Source organism: Euleptes europaea, chromosome 12, assembly GCF_029931775.1.
Source record: "Euleptes europaea isolate rEulEur1 chromosome 12, rEulEur1.hap1, whole genome shotgun sequence".
Lineage (NCBI taxonomy): Eukaryota > Metazoa > Chordata > Lepidosauria > Squamata > Sphaerodactylidae > Euleptes > Euleptes europaea.
Window position 1 is genome coordinate 22,857,792 of NC_079323.1, and position 20,670 is coordinate 22,878,461.

Consider the following 20,670-nt stretch of genomic DNA (forward strand, 5'->3'; position numbering starts at 1 on the left):
ACATGATGGGAGGAAAAAAATACCCAACAATTTGATATGAAGTGCATATAAAACAAAAATGTTACCACTATTGGAAATTTTAAAAGAATCCAATAAAACCAGTGCTTGTAACTATTATTTTTAAGTTTGTTTGGATTTTACCTCACACATTTATGTAAATTATGTACAAATTATATCACATTATGAAGGCACTAGTTCATCAGGTTTGAGGGAGGATTTTGTGAGCGCTCTGAAATTAAAATAAATTTGCTACAAAGACAATTTAAAAGGTTTGACATTGCATGGGATCTGAAGCTTTCTGCCTTGTCCCTCTCATTCTTAGCCATCTGGAAGATACTGTATGCAGATGAGCAGCTTTTACAGTTAAGAAGAGGATTAACATCTTCTCTTGTTAATTCTGTAATCTGGTCACCATTTGAGAGAGCAGCAAAGCAAAATGGAGTGTGCATAGTAGAGGGGCAAGCAATTGAATAATTAGATATAAATTCAAGATTGTACATAAGATTGCGAAGAAGTGTGTATACCTGTGCAATGATAAAATGCCACTTGATTTCTCCGCTAGCTTTCCTTCACAGTCAAGTTAATAGTTGCATTATTACCTAAATTCAAATGATTTTTTTTTGCCATCAAGTCACATCTGACTTATGGCGACCCCTGGTGGGGTTTTCAAGGCAAGGGATGTTCAGAGGTGGTTTGCCATTGCCTGCTTCCATGTCATGACCCTGGTATTCCTTGGAGATCCTCCATCGAAATACTTGCCAGGGTTGACCCTGCTTAGTTTCTGAAATCTGAAGAGATCAGGCTAGCCTGGGCTATCCAGGTCAGGGCAAATGATTACATATGGAAAAATTAATTTATAGTGGCTTTTATTATATAGCAGGTTCTATTAAGCTGCGTTGGTATGAATTGTGAGCACAAATGTGGATCTTGTGAAGTGACAATGCAACAGTGCTGGTTCCTTTTCTAGTAGCCCTCCAGAAAGCTGGGAAGGTTGAAGGACTTGTTGGACAAAAAAGCCAGGCAGTTTAGGGGACTTCATGTTTTTATTCCAACATCAGCTTTTGTGGACTAGAGCCCGCTTCTTCAGATGCATGAGGAAGTGGGATCCAGTCCACACAACTTAATGCAGGACTAAACATGAGCTTTTTAGGAGCTGCAGCTATGGTATGTGTGACTGTACATATGCTGTGTATGCTAAGATGAACTGGTTTGCATTTCTGCTTTGACGAGCCTTTTAGTATGGTGAATTGCTGTCCTTATACTAAAATAATAGAAAACTGTGAACTTGAATTGTCCTTTAGAGTTTTGATTAACTGTTAGTGCTAGGTCTCTGTAAAGCTAGGAGAGATGGAAGCTTTTCTACCTTCCCTGTTTGCCTGTGACACTGCATGATGAAGCATGAGCCAGCTATTAGTGAACTGATGCTTTTCTTGTCCCAACTTTGCCAAGTAGTCAATAAAAGCTTACCAGAAAGCCACCACTTGCTTTAGAACTGGATCCGAGTCACTTAGTGGTTGTTATCTGAGAAATCCTGCATGTGTAGAAGCTTGAGGGAGTGTTCCTTCTGCTAAAGGCCTCATTCTAGCATTAGTTGAAGAACTTCTTTCTGTGATCTGCTTTCAAAAGAGCTACTTGTGGCTTTGAAATTGCAACCCAGTGTCTCTGATTCTCAAAGCCCAGATCTGAAGGATTCTTCAGCTTGTATTTGTAGACTGCAATCGAAGCTCATTGTCAGATAATGTTGCTCGGTAAGGTTAATGAGGAATTTTTGAAGAAAAGTGGGCAAACCCTTCATGTTGATCACATCTGTTGGAATCAATGGACCTGTCTCACTTTCTTACAGGGCTTTCTGTGAGAGTTTCTGTGAGAGTTAGTGGTTCGATAAATGCATTTAAGTTGAACCCTTGTGAGTCTCAATTCTAGCATTCCATTTTCTATAGTGCCCAACCAGATGTTTTTGAGAAAACATCAAACATAGGGTGAAGCTGCCCCTACTGTGAACCCCAAGCAAGTGGGAGTTCATCTCTTCTTCCTCTGCCATCAGGGCCAGAGCTGGAATTTGAGGAGGTGCACTTGGGGGTCGCTGAGTTGGAAGGAGCTACATGAAGATGGCAGATGGTGGTGATGAGGTTGGCAGTAAGGGGCTTCGTGCAGTAAATCTCTCATAGCAGGTAGAGAGCAGTGAGGCACTGCAGGGGCCAGGCAAGAGATTTGGCTGCTGAAGGAGCAGCAGCAAGATATAGCTCAAAGCACACACATGCCTCTTTTGATCTTCCTCTGGTTTTTCTATGTCATGCTGAACAGTTCCCACCTATTCTCCAACCTTACCCCTCCTTTCAGCTACTACCGTGAAGTTACTATCTGATGGAAGGTTTTCCCCCCCGTTATGGTCACAAAGAAGGAGGCAGAGAGAAGAATGTGAGAAGCTGGCAAGGAGGAAAGAAAGAGAAGGATGCAAAAGGCAGGAGCCACCATTAGGGAGGGCTGGCTGTAACCCATTTTCAGAGGTTTCACAACCCACTTTTGGGTCCTGACCCATAGGTTGGGAAACACTGCCTCTTCCTTTATGAAAAGGCCTTCCTTCTCCACATTATGGAGAATGACCGTTATTGGTGTCATATTGCAATGGTAGTTGCTGCTTAATAAATCTCTTGGTTATGTCTGTATTAATTTAATGCTATGTTGTTTTCTTTCATAGATTGTAAATCATGCCTTTGGTCAAAAGGAACATTGAACCTCGGCACCTTTGCCGAGGAGCTCTGCCTGATGGAATTACTAGTGAATTAGAATGTGTAACCAATAGCACTCTTGCTGCTATTATACGCCAACTAAGCAGCCTAAGTAAGTCGTTCAACATTTTTTAAAAGTTTATCTTAGCTGGCCAGTGATAACTGTGATTCACTTTCCTACTATTTATTGCATGCTAAGAGGCAGAATGAGTAGGGTAGATGTGTCACCCTGGCTACATGTAAAATCTTCTGTACAGTGCTCCTTCAGTTGTGGGGGTGCCAGTCTAAGCAGAAGAGGCACTTTGAGGTTTCTTAAGTAGATGCACTGGCCTTATAAGCTTGGTCTTTTGTTTCTCCCTGCTTATCTGGGATTTGGAATTGCTCTGATCATGTGGAGATGTGCAGCATTCCAACTGCAGGATTGTGCCAAAACAGAATGTCCTTCAATCAAATTGCAGGATAGAACTGAGAGTTCTTAATCTGCTTGATCACGTGTATATAGCGTTCGCAGTATAGTGAAAATATTGAACTCTGAAGAAACTCTGTGTTGCTGCTTTGTGCAGTAATTTATCAATAATATGTACTGTTGTGATTTAATACACTTTTCAAGTCTTAGGGAAATGTTCTCTTATGTCTCTGCAGGCAAGCATGCTGAAGACATATTTGGTGAGCTGTTTAATGAGGCCAACAACTTCTATATTAGAGCAAACTCCCTTCAAGACAGAATTGATCGCCTTGCTGTCAAAGTAACCCAGCTGGATTCAACTGTTGAAGAAGGTAGGTAACTGCATTTGAGCATTGAGCCGGAAGCGATACTGACAAAAGCACAGTAATTAATTGAACAACAGTTATCACATTTCCTGTGGAGGTGCTGTTTCTCTCAAAAGCTGGCATTTTGTGGAAAAATCCAGATTGGGGATAGGTGGAAGACCTACTCTTTAGGATGAATTGTTACAAAGAACCCACTCATTCTTTGACATTATATAGCAGATCCTCTTAGAACAATGGGCATAATCAAGATAGTGCCATCAGAGTTCATTGATTTCATTGTGGTTGGCCCCTTCTCATTACTGAAAAGTAGCTTTCTGGCAAATTCTGTTCTAAAAATAAATGTATAAATACTTATTCTAAAAGTAATAGGAATTATAGTCAGAATTGTAAGAATATAGTGCATTTCTTTGAAGGTAAGTATGATTTAACACTGTAATGTACTGCATTTTAACTCAGGTAGAATTTTTGCTATAGCTGAGATCAAAGAGATACATGATATTGTCGAAGGCTTTCACGGTCAGAGTTCATTGGTTCTTGTAGGTTATCTGGGCTGTGTAACCGTAATCTTGGTATTTTCTTTCCTGACGTTTTGCCAGCAGCTGTGGCAGGCATCTTCAGAGGAGTAACACTGAAGGACAGTGTCTCTCTGTCCTTCAGTGTTACTCCTCTGAAGATGCCTGCCACAGCTGCTGGCGAAACGTCAGGAAAGAAAATACCAAGACCACGGTTACACAGCCCGGATAACCTACAAGAACCAAAGAGATACATGGCCTGTGACTGTCGTTTGCTTGCAAGAATGATTCTATTTCTTACACACAGTTCAACGTCATTCTTGTACCTGGACTTTCAGGGGGATTTGAATGAAATAATTGCAGTCTTCTTGCTCTGGATACGAGGGCATCTTCAGGATGGGTTATTTTCCTTCTCTTGGTCAGGGTGGCAGGTGCAAAAATTCTAACACTTCCTGTCACCCGGGGAAAATAGCCCCTCCTCCTACAGCTCCATTCTTTTCCTGCCTTGATAGGGAGAGACAGGGTTTTTAGGCAGCTCTCTGCTGCTTAGATTTTTAGGAAACGTATCTTACTAGAATTTTTACTTTGTTTTGTTAGTCTCGTCTACGTTTATTTGTTCCCTTGTTCGTGTTCCCTTGGTATTCTGTGTGGGCTCTCTTTTCGCCTCAGGCTAAGCTAGGCAGAATTTCCCGCTAAAAGAAAATGGCGGTGGTCCGCTCAGACGAATACATTTAGTCAAAGGACCTAGACCCAGGTTTCCTTGTTGCCTCTCAGAGCTGGGAAGAGCCCTCAGGCAGCCACAGTCTCAGTGGCAAGACACAGAACAAAGAGACCGGGGGAAAACGAAAGAAGGATTTGGCATCAGAAAACATGCCAAAAAGAAGAGGAAAGACGCAAACACAAGCAGCCCGAAAACGGCCGAGTCAAAACGGCGCGGAGATGCTCCTAGACTAAAGGAACTAGCGGCGTGGCTCCTAGTCATTCCCCCTCAGCGCCGTGGGCATCGGCTTCCACTTCAGTGGATCCACCCGTTCCCTGCCTTGCTGTTCAAAGTGTTGCAACCGCCCACAGACCTTCTGCTCAAGCAGTGCCGACTCTGAGCACGCCGGCTCAGCCAGCAGTCACCCTGCTTCGGAGAGGCTACGACTGGTACAGTAATACCCGCAACGATTTCCAAAGCGGAGGGGGGGCTTTCCCTTTTAAGAGCTGAGCTAATTGAACTGGTCCGTAGCACTTTCGTGGAAGGGCTCCAAGCCGTCCAGGTTTCTTCCCCGGCCCCTTCGCATTGTGCTCCCCCCTGTACAGCAACAGTGACAGGAGCCCCGGGGGGAACTAGCCTGCAAACGGGGGATACCCAGACAGCAGCCAAACAATCCTGGCCCACAAAAGCGGCACGGAAGCCTCCGCTTTCTAAGCGTAATCAGCCCAGCCTTTCTCCCAGCACTTCAGATGAAGAATCAAGGGAGGACGGGCAGTTTTCCTCTGACGAGGAGCTTCCAACAGTAGAGGAAAAACAAACCAGGCTGTTTCCCCAGGAGGATTTCCAACCCCTCCTTATTAAAGTATTAACAGCCTTGGATTTAACAGAAGAGTCTGACCCCATGGCAGAAGCTAAATTAAAGGGCTCCAGAGAGTTTTTTCATAGACATTCCTCTACCTCTACAACCATCCCAGTCCCAGACTACTTTACTACCCTCATGAGGGCTGAGTGGGAAAGACCTTTGGCCACCAAACAGTTCCCCGCTGTCACAAGAAAATTTTATTCCCTTGCCAACTCCACTAACCAGCTCCTTCAGGCTCCAGTCCCAGCCCTCCATTCCAATGACCTGGTCGCAAGAGATGGTCAGGGCTCTATCAGAGACCCGCTTGACAGAAAGGTGGCACTGGCTATCAAGAGGGCTCACAAGGCGTCCTCCTTAGCTATTAGTGCCTCAGTCACCTCAGCACTCATGCCCAAGGCCGCCATTATCTGGATACATAAGCTGACCCATCTTATACCAGATGAGAACCGCAAAGCATTAGAAGGGGTGTCTAGGGTGCTAAAAGTGGTCATCTTTTTGGCGGATGCCACACTAGGCACAGTGTATTTTTCGGCAAGGGCCCTGGCGACCCAAACTGCAGCCAGAAGAGCCCTATGGCTGCAACCCTGGCAAGCTGATCCATGATCTAAAACTGACCTGATGGGCTTCCCTTACCAGGGAGGGAAACTGTTTGGGGATCCTCTGGAATCCATTCTAGTGGAGACAAAGGATAAGAAGAAAGCTTTGCCCAAAAGCTTTCGTAGGGACAACAGAGGCTTTTCCTCATCCTCCTTTTGTCCCTTTCATCCCCTCTCCCGCTTCCGTAACAACCAAAGAAGAGGGTCTTGGGCCCCTAGTAGAGGGTCCTTTCGCAGAGGAGGGCACTTCTTTCACCCCAAGTATGGCTCAGACAGACCAGGCAGTAATAATAACAACACCCGCCCTTCTAAGCAATGAAACTCTTCTGGTGGGGGGGCGATTGAGCAGGTTTGCTCACCGCTGGGCAGCTGCCCACGCGGACAACTGGGTGTCCCAGATCATCAACTACAAATACTACACAGAATTCCTCCGCCCCCCTCCCGATCGTTTCATCTCATTCTCCCGCCCACTATGCAGAGAAAAGATCCTCCACATGTCAAGAGCAGTGTGACACCTCCTGGTCATTCATGCCATCGAACCAGTCATTCCATCAGAGTAATGCTTTGGCGTATACTCAGTGTTTTTTACAGTCCCCAAGAGGAATGGGAACTCTGACAGACAGCGTGGCGGCAAAGGCCCACGTCAACAAGCAGGGCAGCTCCCGCTCATCCACACTACACAAGGAAGCCAAGCTTGTACATATCTGGGCGGAGAAACACCTGGCATCCATAGCTGCGGAACACATTCAGGGGATCCTGAATGTAGAGGCGGACTGGCTAAGCCGTCAGCACCTCAACGAGGCAGAGTGGCAACTCAGTCCAGCTGTCTTCAATCAGATGACGCAACTTCTCGGCTCCCCAGAGGTGGATCTCTTCGCCTCGGCGGGCAACCAGCAAGTTGAGAGATTCTTCTCCCGCTACAGTCAATTCAATGCAGAGGAGACGGACGCTCTTCTGGCCCCTTGGCCTCCGAGGCTATTGTACACTTTTCCGCCTCTGCCTCTGAGGGTCATTCGACGAATACGACTGCTGAAAGCCACAGTCCTCCTAGTGGCTCCAGATTGGCCCAAAAGGCCGCGGTACCCAGCTCTCCTTCAGATGTCCTTCAGGGATCCCTGGAAATTGCCACAGAGGCAAGACCTCCTACTGCAAGGTCCCATTTGTCATCCGAACCGGAACTGGTACCAACTGACTGTATGGTCATTGAGAGAAGGCTACTAGCCTTAGGCTACCAAGCTAGCGTCGCCGATACAATCCTGGTGTTGCGTCGACCTTCTATGCACCGCATCTACAATGCCACCTGAGAGTCTTCGATTCATGGTGCCGCAACAATCAGCACAACCCTTTCAAGCCTCGCGTCCGGGACCTGCTAGCTTTCCTACAGGACGGGAGACAACTGGGCCTCAAGGTGTCAACTTTACGCAGACAACTGGCTGCCATTGCAATGCTGGTGCCGAGGGTGTTGGGGTACCCCCTAGTTAAGCACCCCCACATCAAGGCTTTCCTGCGAGGGGTCAAGACCACCTCCCCTCCGGCTGTTCACAGATTTTCCTCATGGAAACTCCACACCATCCTGAAAGCCCTCACTAAGCCTCCATTCGAGCCTCTACGTGCAGTGGACCTCAAATGGCTCAGGATGAAGGTCCTCTTCCTGACTGCAATCACTTCGGCTCGTAGAGTGTCTGAGATAGGGGCCCTGTCCATCCGACCGGACTTGTGCATATTCCACAGGGACAAGGTGATCCTGCGTCCAGACCCAACCTTTATCCCCAAGATAAACATGCATTTTCACAGGCAGCAGGAGATAGTTCTCCCTACCTTTTCTCCTGACCCTGGCTCGGAAAAGGACTCGCAGTGGCGTACCCTGGACTTGACCGCCCTACGTATCTACATTAGGTGCACTCAGCCCATTCGGACTACCTGTTCATCATGCTGACGTCGCCTAACAAGGGCAAACCAATGTCCAGATCCGCAATCAGCTATACTATCAAGCGATGCATTGCTCAGGCCTATAAATCAAGCAATTTACAAGTCCCTTTAGGTATCACAGCACATTCCATCAGAAGCGCTGCCGCCTCTGCTGCTTACAACTGTAGTGTGTCTGTGGAAGACATTTGCAAGGCGGCAACGTGGGCATCGGTGTCCACCTTTGTATGCCACTACAGAATCTATTTCTTCCACAGATGCTGATTTTGGCTGTAAAGTGCTGCAGAGTGTGGAGGAAGAATAATTTAGCCCACCCGGGTAACGGGACAGAGCTCTTGTAAGTCCCATCCTGAAGATGCCCTCCTATCCAGAGCGAGAACAAGCCTTGGCCTACTTAACTGTGAAGGCTCCTTCTGCTCTGGTATACGGAGGGAATCTTCCCCCTCCCTATCTGCTAGCAGTTTCTAAATTATCACACTCAATGGCCAGTACAGGTTCAGAACAGTACATGTTCAGATCAGTACAGAAGGAGGAGCCATGGTCCTCTCTTCGATCCTAACATTATGTTTTTCATGTCTCCAATGTTTTTATGTCTCCAATGAGTTGTTGCTGCACATCTTAGCAGCAAAGTTACCACTGTTCATTTTGTTATTACGGGCAAGGCCATGTTTTTGCGGTCAACCCAGTTAAAGTTGTTTGAAGCTTCCTGTTCTTCCTGAATTTTTTTATGCATTGAAATAGAATGGAGCTGTAGGAGAAGGAGGGGCTATGTTCCCCGGGTGACAGGAAGTGTTAGAATTTTTGTACCTGCCTCCCTGACCAAGAGAAGGAAAATAACCCATCCTGAAGATGCCCTCCGTATACCAGAGCAGAAGGAGCCTTCACGGTAAGTAGGACAAGGCTCGTTCTATTAATCATTAGAGGATATTGTGTTAGGGAGTAATAGAAAATGAGCTTTTTTGTTTACCATTTCTGTTTACACTTATGCAAGTGGAATGGAGTGGGCAGAAGAGACCTTTATGCTACCTGTCCCTTATGTCTTCAGTCTTTTTTTTTTTGCCGTCAAGTCACATCTGACCTATGGCAAGTCTTGGTGGGGTTTTCAAGGCAAGAGACATTCAGAGGTGGTTTGCCATTGCATGCCTCTGTGTCAAGATCCAGGTATACCTTGGAGGTTGCCCATCCAAATTCTAACCAGGGCTGACTCTGCTTAACTTCTGAGTTCTGAAGAGATCAGGCTAGCCTTGGGCTATCCAGCTCAGGATCTAGGTTCAGTCTTCTGGACTCCTGAAGGTTCAAGGAATTTGGAGAACGGTGTGGGATAGGACATAGGGGAACTGCAATGTGAAAGAGGAATAGGCGGAAATCGCCTTACCATTCACATGCATGATCTCCACACAAGAGGGGTGGAAATGTTCCACTGATGCTTCCTTCCCCACTGCATCTCTCCCTCCCCCAACTCACATACCATATTATTCCTGAATGTTACCCTAACTTCTGGAGCTATTTTTTATTTGGAAGGAGGTTGGGAAATGGAACTAGAGAGAGTATGAGGACACTGCTGTGCTTGCAGAAGTTTACACCCAACTTAGTGCCTTTAGCCAAATCCTGATATGACCCACTATTCAAGAAGTTGGTTTGTTCTATTTAACGTATGTCCCAGTCAGATCAGAAAGGAACTGAACTATGTTTAATTTCCAGCCAAAGGGCATGTGAATTATATAAAATCTGTATAAGAACAAGAATATAATCAGTTTTGCTCTTTAGATATTTTCAATACTTTTGTATTTGGTTTAGCCATTAGACTTAGATGTGCTCATTCTTTATTATCATGTATATAGCTAATTCCTCTATGAACAGTTTCATTACAGGATATCAACATGAAGAAAGCTTTCAAAAGTTCTACAATACAGGACCAGCAAGTGGTTTCAAAGAACAGTATTCCCAACCCTGTGGCTGATATTTATAATCTGAGTGACAAACCACCTCCACTGAATATTCTTACAGCATATAGGTATGGTAATTTAATCCATTTCATCTGGCCAGCACTAGTCGATTTTGATGTAAGCTATTAGAAGAAAGATTTCCTTTCTTGTACATCATATGTCTTAGTTTTCTACTATCATAATGATTTAAACAGCGCTTTTAAAGGCCTAACTAACGCTGACATCAGGATCTCTTGCTCTTTTTATGTTAAGAATGATTGTGGAGAATCCTAATCTGGCGTCTAATCTCAGTTTTCTCTTCTCCCATTGACATTTTTCTAATTTTAATTTCTCTATAACCTGAGTTGCTGGTTGTCATTGGGGAAATCATATATAGAGACCATACAGGTACCAGTATGAGGCAAATTCAGATTCACAGTGGGGGAGGTACAGTTGAAACAGAGTAAGTGGGAAAAGATTAACTTTACTTCCCACACAGATTTGCCTTCAGGGCCCTGTACACCCTTTCCCCCCATAATGTCTAGTGTTAAACTGGTGTAGTTCACACCAAATTCTGGATAGAACTACTGATTAGCATTGCATTTCTGGGTTTGCAGGAAAGTGAGACCTTTGTTAAGTAGATGAACCTCTCCAAGCTTATCTGCCACTTGCAGTGGAACTCCTCTTGCCTTCATTAGGAGTCGATCTACTGGCTAGAAATGGCTCCATGGTAAAGCCCTACCTGCTAACTCATCTACTCATAAGTAACCACTCAGCAGGAACTGCTGCATGTTACCTGTTTCCCAACATTTGTTGTGTTTTGTTCACAGAGATGATAACAAAGATGGATTAAAATTCTATACTGATCCTTCTTATTTCTTTGACCTCTGGAAAGAAAAAATGTTACAAGACACAGAAGACAAACGGAAAGAGAAAAGACGACAAAAGGTAAACAGATGTGGTTTGTTGGGGGGAAATGTGCATGCATACATGCAGCATCAGTCATGTTTTGGGTTAAATGGCTTATATTTTAATTTTTTTCACATAAGAACACCTGTAAAATAAATTGTAGGATTATTTTATATCACATATATCTTTTTACCTTTCAAATATAAATATACTTTCCTGTCAGTTCTTTGAAAAAAATTGTCATGAGTACTTGTTAATGAAAAATCAAAACTTTTCTAGTCATTTTAGAAAATAAATATCCCTTTTCATGGAAATTCTTTAGCTTTAAATGGATTTTTCCTTAGTGGTTCCACTGTAAAATACAGATGGAAGATTTTGTTTTTCTTATTCAGAGATCTCTCAGACCCAACCTGTGCATTATTTCTTAATGTGTGAATCATTGTAACAAGCAAGTTCAAATATAAAATATTACAAAACCAGTAGAAAACTAAGACATAACATGTGAAACATATCAACAGAAAAGAAATGCCATCCTATTTTATTCCAGCTGAAACATGTTCCAGAGGAGAAAGCTGGATCCTAGTTTTCTTTAAATTAGTTGGAAGCATTTGGAAAGACGGATGATTGGTTTTGGTACGCATGCTAATTTCACTGTTGCTTCTGATTGTTTTGTATTATTTCTGTCTGCACTCAGAGGAGATGATTTAAAAAAACCCAACTAATTAAAAACTTCCTTAATATACTACAGAATCAATTATTTTCTGCTTCATTCTTTTCCTGTTTTTTCCTGTTGGTACAAACTACAATAAGTACCTTATGTAAGATTTTCTGTTCCATCTTTAATACTGAGTACCGTATTTTTCGCTCCATAGGACGCACCGCTCCATAAGACGCACCTAGTTTTTAGAGGAGGAAAACAAGAAAAAATCTTGTTTTCCTCCTCTAAAAACGCGGGCAGGGAGCGGGCGTGCCAAGCGCTCAGAGCGGGCGGGGAGGAGGCGGGCGGGCGCTCCAAGAGCTCAGAGCGAGCTGGGAGGAGCCGGGTGGGAGAGGCGCGCCAAGCGCTCAGAGTGGATGGGGAGGAGGCAGGCGGGCGCGCCAAGCCGCCCCCCCCCCTCCGCTTCCCAGCTGGGAGGCGAGCAAGCGCACAGAGCGGGCTGGGCGGGCGCACAGAGCCGGCTGGGCGCGCTGGAACGGCGCGAGGCAGCTTTCCCCGGCTGCCTCCCAGCGTGCCCAGCCGGCTCTGTGCGCACATTCGCTCTATAAGACGCACCCACATTTCCCCTCACTTTTGAGAAGGAAAAAAGTGCGTCTTATGGATCGAAAAATATGGTATATTTGTAGGTATTGAATAAATAAAACAAATACTTTAAATGTTCACAAATATACCAAACAGTATAATTTTATCATCCAGGTTATATATAATGTGTCTTGTCTTTTTAAAGTACTAGAGATCTGATAAAGAAAACATTGCATATAGTTCAGTTTTCCTTAAATCTGTTTTATACTGGATAAAAAGGATTATTTCATGTACCTCATACTTTCCCAAAATTGTATCTCTTCTGCGGATATAGAATTCGGTGGTTTGCTAGCTACTGCTTTGCAGATGGGAACAGTCTTTGTAATACATTTAAAAAATCACTTTACATTGACTATCATCAACTTTGAGTTCAGATATGTTGGGAGGGAAATAACTAGTTTTATTTAGATTTAAGTACTTCATACAGACTTGAACTTTTGACTCCTTTTCTAACCCACACATTACAGATGTTGCAAATATCATAAGCTCTAATTTTGTTGTTGTTTGACCAAATGTTTGCTATGATTTACTTATTTAAAGATCATACAGTTATTTTTCTATCTGATTAATGAAATACCGGCTGTCAGCATGGCTTCTATTACATTTAATTTCATTCTGCTTTGCCTTCTACTTGATGATCTTAGCTGTAGGTACTAGGTTAAAGAGCAGTCGTGACCGATATCTTTTGACCATAAGGCCTTGGCAAAGGCAGTGGTAATTTGATTTTTCTCTTTGAAATTTCAGTTGAGAGCTAGATGCATCGTTTTACATATCTGCCTTCAAAACAACATGGGCAAAAATGGATAATCTGTGTAAACTAGCTTTAAATTCTGGTTAAATTATTCCTGGTTCGCCTTAACCATAGTGCCAATATAACGTTTAATCGTAGTTCAGACGGCTTTTTATTTCTTAGCTAATTTTATTACGTCTACAGTAATTTTTAGTGACCTAGACAAGATTATTTTTCTTATCCTTGGTTCTTATCTATAATAAGCAAATAATAAATGCTAGCATATTTAATGGAGTTTGTGGCATTCCAAATCATGAGATTCCACAAGGTTAAGCTTCCTGGGGAAGAGAAAAAATCTTCCTGGATTGCTTTTTGGCTCTGCTCATGAGATAGGAGCGAAAGTACTGCAAAGAAGTGCCTGCAGCCCTAAAGAATACCATGGCCACTGGTATCAGAGGCCACGGAGCGGATGAGAACAATTAACACAGTTCCTTGCTTGATCTAAGTCACTGGTTCCCAACCAGGGGTCCGTGGACCCCCAGGGGTCCGCGAGAACTAAATTAAGGTCCACGAAACAAAGTTATAAACCCATAATAAATTAATATTTTCAATTAAAAGTTCTCTATTATAAAATATATATATTCAAATATTATTCTAAGTTTAATGTTTAACTAACAGTTATGATTAAAGTTTATTTTCAAATTCTCGGAATTTTTATTTTGAACCTTGGGGTTCCTGCACCGAACAAAAAAGTTCTAGTGGTCCCTGGTCAAAAAAAGGTTGGGAACCACTGATCTAAGTAATCTCTGGAAGTGGCCAAGGCAGTTTATCCTGAAATTATACTGATAGGGATTTAAGTAACCTTGATCAAGCTAAGAATGCCTGGAGCTGTGTGGGAGAAAAATCTTAAAGGAGAGAGTTCTTGTTTGTTAATAGTGAGTAATCAAATGATATGTTTTCATGGCTTCGTGGTAAAATATTTTTTGTATGTCTTACATTAAAATATTTTCCAAAAGCTTAGGGCAATTAAAAACCTGCTACTTAAAACTCACAAAATAATGAACCTTAACGCTAAACCCAACTAAACCAGAAAAAGCAAAATTTTTAAAACTCAGCTTGAGGAATCTGAGAACAAATCAAGACAATAAACTTCATCAAAAGCAACCTACAGGGTATTGCTTGACCTGGCGGCTAAAAATGGGCAGAGAACCTCAAATAGGAGAAAGGTCTACAGATACGGCACCTCTTTGAGAATTAGGTTTTTGGATAATCAGCTGGCATTGTGCATACAAAGTCAGGTTCCCTTCCCTCTAAGTTTTCAAGTGTTTTTTTAAGCAAATGATAGACAGGTGTTTAATCAGATAAACTTGTGAGATGCTGGAAAAATAATTACGAACAAGAGACAGCCTGCTTGAAACATGAAAAGAGCTGAAAGTAAAAACAAGGTTGTATTTTAAGCAAGTTTGTGAGTAATTTGAGCTAATTGCTGGTTATCATTGATTCAGATATGTTCGTAAATCTTAAAATTTGCAATAATGTTTTGTGGACAAACAGTAATATGCAAATATAAGCAGTTTTTCCCCTGTAAATGTTCAAATACATCTGCTGCCTGATGGATAAATAACCTTTTCAGTTCTTAAGTTTATGCAGATACATAGTTCATTTGTCTTAATTTTGCACAGCTTCACCTGCTTATCCGCTTATTTTCATACTTTTAACAGCATTTAACTTGCCGTCTTCTGCTTTTCTTTCTTTCGCATGCTTTCTCTCTGCATAATGTTAGGAACAAAAACGTATAGACGGCACAGCCCGTGAGGTGAAAAAAGTTAGAAAAGCAAGGAACAGGCGCCAAGAGTGGAATATGATGGCCTATGACAAAGAGCTTAGACCAGACCACAGGTTGTCTCAAAATGTGTACCATGGAGCATCCTCCGAGGGATCTCTGTCCCCTGATACTAGGTCTGTTTTCAAGTATGTTTGTAGCAAGCATTCAGATACTTCATATCCTTAGATTTATTAAGCATGTGACTGTAGAAATTGAACAGGCGCGTCTTGAAATGACAAAAATGGATCGCTTGCTGTACATCTGCTTTCCATATCTGTTGACTATGTCTGTCTATTCTAGATTGATTTGTTATACTGATATAGACAATTCAGTACAAATGTCTTTCTTCACTAAATGCACAGAGATAATTTCAAAGTAATTTTGGTGTTCAAGAAGCTGTGATTAAACATACAAAGAAATACACCTTTTGGCTGCTGAATAATGAAAAATGTGTTCTTATTGACATTAAAGTTGTGTTCAGAGTGGAGCTGGGTGGGGTCATATAGAACTTTGTCACTAGGGGTGGTGGTTTCCTTTGGCATGAGTAAAGGTTCTTCCACAGGCACAAAAGGAAAACAACATCTTCATCAGAGAAGCTGTGTAAGGAATCCTGCCTGTTATTTTTGTTTAGAGAAATGGATTTAAGAGAATATGTTGTCTTTGAGCTAAATGGGGGGTCTTCATGCATAAAGACACCAGAAAGTTCAAGTTGTTTGGCCAGCGATCCCATGACTCCTTCATGTTAGTTCTGCAAGTTAATGTATTTGGGAGCAAGGAACAAGCACCAGAGAAGTGTAGATTAGCATAACTTCATAGTTTAACTAACATCTGTTCCTTAAGCTGCTTCTTTTTAAGCACAGGCCAGGAAAGTAAAATCAGCGTGGTATTTTCAGGTCAAGAAGGTTCCAAGATGTTAACTACTGTGAAAATAATGGCCTCATCCAAACAGAATATCAATAGGCAATTTTGGAAATTAATATCAGTACATCCCACTTATACGATTGACTCTTATATTACAGCTGAGGTATGGGAAGAATTCTTTCAAAAACATTACTCAGGTAATCATTCAGCAGCTGTAATACAAAGTCAGTTTTGTTAATAGTGCTACATTCCAGTTTTGCCTATGATTCCATCATGGAAGGTGGGGCAATAGACTTACATTTTGCAACAAGACCCATCCTCACAACTTTTACTAAGGCTGTGCTCAATTCTGTATTGTCAGAATGTTTTGTCTGCACTAGGACAAGATTATCTAATATAAAAAATAAATTAGTGTTCAAAACATGCTATCGTGTATGCAGCTACCTGCAGACTTTGTGGGGTGGTACTTTCTTTCTTCTCCTGCTTTAGTCCACTGAGCCCCCTCCCTCAGTTTTGTTCTGGGGTTGCAAACTGTCAGGAGTAGTGCGGGGGTGGGGAGTGGGGGGTCTGTAGTGGGATGGGAAGTGGCAGAAATTGTCACTCCCTTGTCCTCAATGGGAAATGCTGTTTCATCTATGGAACTGCATGGTTAGATTCCTGCTGTTGTATCTGTGTTTTCTTTGTAAAATCCTAACTTTTAGCAGGATAATATTTCTGAAATTATGCCAGTTATGTCAGTATTCCTGTCACTTAACAGCAAATTCTGCTATCGTATCTCCCCCCCTCGCCATTATTAACTGAATGTATTCACTTCAGTCATAGCTACAGTGCTGTCCTTTAGTTTACTTGAGGGTTCTACTGCAGTATATGTTTCTCTTTTATCTTTTTCTGTAGTGTGAAAATTGTATCTCGTTCTGTTGTGAGTAATTTATGATCATTATATGATCAGTATATTGTAAAAGCAATGGTGCATTAAAATCAGCCATGCACACGCTCCCATCTTTCTTCTGATGCAGAGTGCTTGAACATAAAATAAATACTGACTATAGAAGTTCTTTAAAGTACCCGTTGGAATTGGAAATTCATTTATTTCCTAACTGGAAGCCTATTTACAATGCATTTATATTATGCCCACTATGATTCAGAGAGAAAGGCACAAGCTGAATCCAAGCCGGCGCCAGCAAATTAATGTGAGGAAAGTAAGGACAAGAAGAGAAGAGTGGGAGAGAAGGAAAATGGGCATTGAGTTCATAAGTGATGCAAAGAAACAAGAGCAGGCAGGAAGGACAAAAGAGGCCAAGATGCCCAAAGGGTTTGTCGTTTTGTTTTTCTCAAAACTCTCGGGTGCTTTATCGCTTGCCTTGGCTTCTGTCTGATATACGAGCCTCATTTTTACTGACATCCTCTTAAACCAAATGACAATATTGGCAGTTTGTCTTACTAATGCAGCTTTTTTTTTGCAGCTTAGGGGTGTGACTTGTCCATTGGCTTCTGTTGATAAGCATTAGAGATTTTGCATCTTTATGAGTTCTGCGTTCAGCTAATAATTCTTTCTGTCTCTCTAATCCAATTGCTTATTTGCAAAAAAAAAACCCAAGCAACCTCTGCAAGATGAAAGCCTTGAAGTTGGTTTGTTTGACCAAAGATAATCTTTTCAAATTTACATCTTTTGCTTTTCTTGTTACTATCGCAACTGTTATTTTCCCCAAAGAGCTAACCTTCCATAGTACTTTTAGTTCTGCTGTGTACTAGGAAACTCCGACTGTATGAGGATTCAGATCCTATCCTATGAATATGAACCATGATTTGGCTATTGCATTAATAATTGCTGCTAAGTGTATTATGGTCCACTAAGAACTGGAAGATTTTAAATAGGACATTTGCAGCTGATATTTCAAGTTTTCCCCTTCTCCCACTTGAATTTTAGATCCCACGCCTCAGATGTTACCAACTACTCGTATCCTGCTACTCCAAATCATTCCCTCCATCAGCAGCCAGTGATGCCTTCGTACGGAGCAGGAGACGGGTCCCAATATATGCTTGCAAACCAGGGCCTTGAACATGAATATAGGCCACCTTCCACAACAGTGCGACATGCTACTTTAAACAGACCTCAGCAACCACCTCCGCCCCCACCCCAAGCTCTAGATGGACAACACGGCACTGTGCCACTTGCAGCAGCAGATTATGGGTAAAACTTGTTTTCACCCTGGTTGATGTTCATGAAAGTCCGTGTCGGGGATATGCATGTTGTATAACTAGGTTGCTCCAGCAAACGGCTCTCAGGCTTGGATAAAAACACTCCAGCAAAGTTGGAAAGGTGGAAATTCAGTCAATCAATTGATATTGGCATATTCTCAGAAATATAGGAGATGGAAATTACAACTTCCCATTTGTATACTTGAGCTGCTTGGTGTAAAAATGGAAAGGGGGACGTGTTGATACTGAAACTGATACATGTGTTGAATTTGTTTTAAAGAATTTAAAGGGTTTTTTTTTGTGTGCATTATTGAATAAGTAAGACACAACTGGAAATATCTTGTAGTGTACATTGAGTGCTCTAGCCTGTCCTGGGAAAAGTTCAATTGTTGGGAAAGTGGAAAAACAACAACCCAACATTTGCATGCAATCTAAATATGCACACTGCATATCTGCCAATTGACACTTTTTGGTTTAACAAATATTGTGTTCTATTTTGTATATAGGATGCTTGCAGCTCAGATGGTGGATTATTACAATCCTTCAGGACCCCCGCCGCCTCCCCCTCCACCCATGATTCCTTCTGCACAGACTGCTTTTGTTAGTCCTCTCCAAATCCCTGTGCTACCTACCCATCCTGGACTAGTGACTGGATCTGTGTATTCTGCTGCTCTTCACCCTCCTTCTACTGGGCTTGTTGTTACAGCTCCCCCTCCTCCAGGCCCGCCTCCTCCCCCTCCAGGCCCTCCTGCTGCAGAATCCTCTGTCTCATCCTCTCCGATGCATGCTCCTGCAGTGGCTGAGGCAAAGCGACACGAGTCCTCGCAGTCCCCAGTAAGCGACGCTCGAAGTGATCTGCTTGCTGCTATTCGGATGGGTAAGTGTGCACCAAGCATTCCCCAAGATGCCCGGTGTTCTTTTTTTTTATATATATAATTTTTTTTATTTTTTCTCATTCATTACAAACTAAATCAGTTTTCATCATATAATTCTTATAAATTTAAACAAAGTAGAAAACAAAGACAATTATCTATTACAAAAAAAGGGGACCCCCTTCATTCTAGTCTGTCTAGCATTTAATTTGTATATACTTTTGCCAACATGTAATCCTCATTTGTAGATTTACATTATATTTATCTTATTTATCTTATATTATCAAATCCAGTTCATATAATATTCTAAAATATCTATAATAAGTTCAAATTAGGGATTATATTAAGGAATAACCTTTAAAGTGACCTATTGAGAAATAACTTTCACAGTATATTCTCCACGCCTCCCACTCCCCAAAAAATTGTTCATTATCACTTTCGTTAATAAAAGCTGTAAGTTTAGCCATCTCCATCATTTCCAGCATTTTACTTATCCAGTCTTTTTTTTCTGGTATCTCGTCAGACTTCCATTTAGGTGCATATATCTAGCCGCTGTTGTGGCATATATCAAAAATGTTCTATAAGCTGCCCGGTGTTCTTAAGTGCTGAAATAATTGGTGATTTTAACTGCACATAATTTGTCATTGCTGTGAGCAGGGTGTTCCAAAGTGAAAACCAGGGAGAGCCGTCCTAGTCATTTCTGTTTCTTTTGTAGCTTCCTCTTTTTCTAACACGCAATAGTGATTTCGCACATGGTGTAGTGAAATTCATGTCTTCATTATGTGCCATCAAGTCACTTCCAACTTATGAAGACAGTGGTTGCATTCAGAAATCACGACAAGCAGAAATTGGTCATGAACTCAGCTTGTTGCTCTGCTTTCATGCTCCCCTTGTTCATCCACCATTTGCTCAACTAGATTCAAAAGTTCCTGGTTTGACAGAGCTGTAATTCACTGAGACCTGACCGCAGACATCTCTGTGGAGTTTGTTTACTTACAGTCTAATTTCAGTGTAGAATCCCAGTCTGCAAAGAATAAAAAACTCCAGTATGCCAGGGTTCTGTTATTCAGATGTCAGGATGAACTGTAGCTTGATCAAACTAGGAAGTTTGGAATCAAACATTATGTTTGAAGTGAGGTGGGAAGAACAAGGAAGTATGCAACCATGGTGGCAAATTGTGTTTGTAGCCAATCTCAGTTCGGTGTGACCCAGGAACGCTGCCAGTGTTTGTTTCAGTATAACAAACCTATGAATTCTAATTATATATGAACAGATTATATTCACATAACTTTTCCTGTTTTTGTTCTTTAATTGTGCCAGTAAAAGTTGTTACAAGATTTCTTGTCTCACTGCCATCCTGTAGGAATCCAGCTGAAAAAAGTGCAAGAGCAGCGTGAGCAGGAAGCTAAGCGTGAGCCGGTTGGAAATGATGTGGCCACAATTCTTTCCCGGCGCATTGCTGTGGAGTACAGTGATTCAGATGATGATTCGGAATGTGATGAAAATGACTGGTCAGACTGAGACTGGAGTACCAAAGCGTTCTATGGATTTTGCTAGGAATTGTCCATGTGGGCATGGATGTATGTTGGAACAAGTAACCTAAATTACTATAGTCTAGTAACTTCCATTGAAATATTATGTTTATGAAGATTCCCAAATCTGGTTTATTTTTAGTATCTGCTTCATAATACTCAAGTGCCACTGAATGTAGCAAATCATGTTGTGTCCAAAGGGAAAGCAGCGTTTTTTTCTTCTTGAATTTGTATAGATTTAATATTTTCAGTACCCCTTGGTACTTTTGAAACTGGTAAAGTTGTTTAGATCTTGCTGAAGGTTAGTTGTACTGCTTGGCAAGCCAATATACTCAGGTTGCAAAATGTCATTATTTTGAATTTTTGGTTTAACTTTGCTAACTTCCTTAAAATGAAAGCGGTTAAATGTTTCTTTTGCTTT

General features: G+C 42.0%; 1 protein-coding gene across 2 annotated transcripts; it reads left to right on the forward strand.

The window, feature by feature from the left end:
* The first annotated feature begins 2,702 nt into the window (after positions 1-2,702).
* WASF3 (WASP family member 3) lies at positions 2,703-20,348 on the forward strand. 2 transcript variants are annotated; one of them, XM_056858274.1, is made up of 8 exons: positions 2,703-2,841; positions 3,372-3,506; positions 9,957-10,110; positions 10,852-10,969; positions 14,744-14,919; positions 17,574-17,837; positions 18,352-18,722; positions 20,081-20,348. In XM_056858274.1, exons 1-8 carry the CDS (start codon positions 2,709-2,711, stop codon positions 20,236-20,238), a joined length of 1,509 nt encoding a protein of 502 aa, XP_056714252.1. In that variant the 5' UTR covers positions 2,703-2,708; the 3' UTR covers positions 20,239-20,348. The 2 variants fall into 2 exon arrangements, with proteins under 2 accessions (XP_056714252.1, XP_056714253.1); XM_056858275.1 differs by lacking the exon at positions 14,744-14,919 and adding an exon at positions 16,792-16,958.
* The last annotated feature ends 322 nt before the right edge of the window (positions 20,349-20,670 follow it).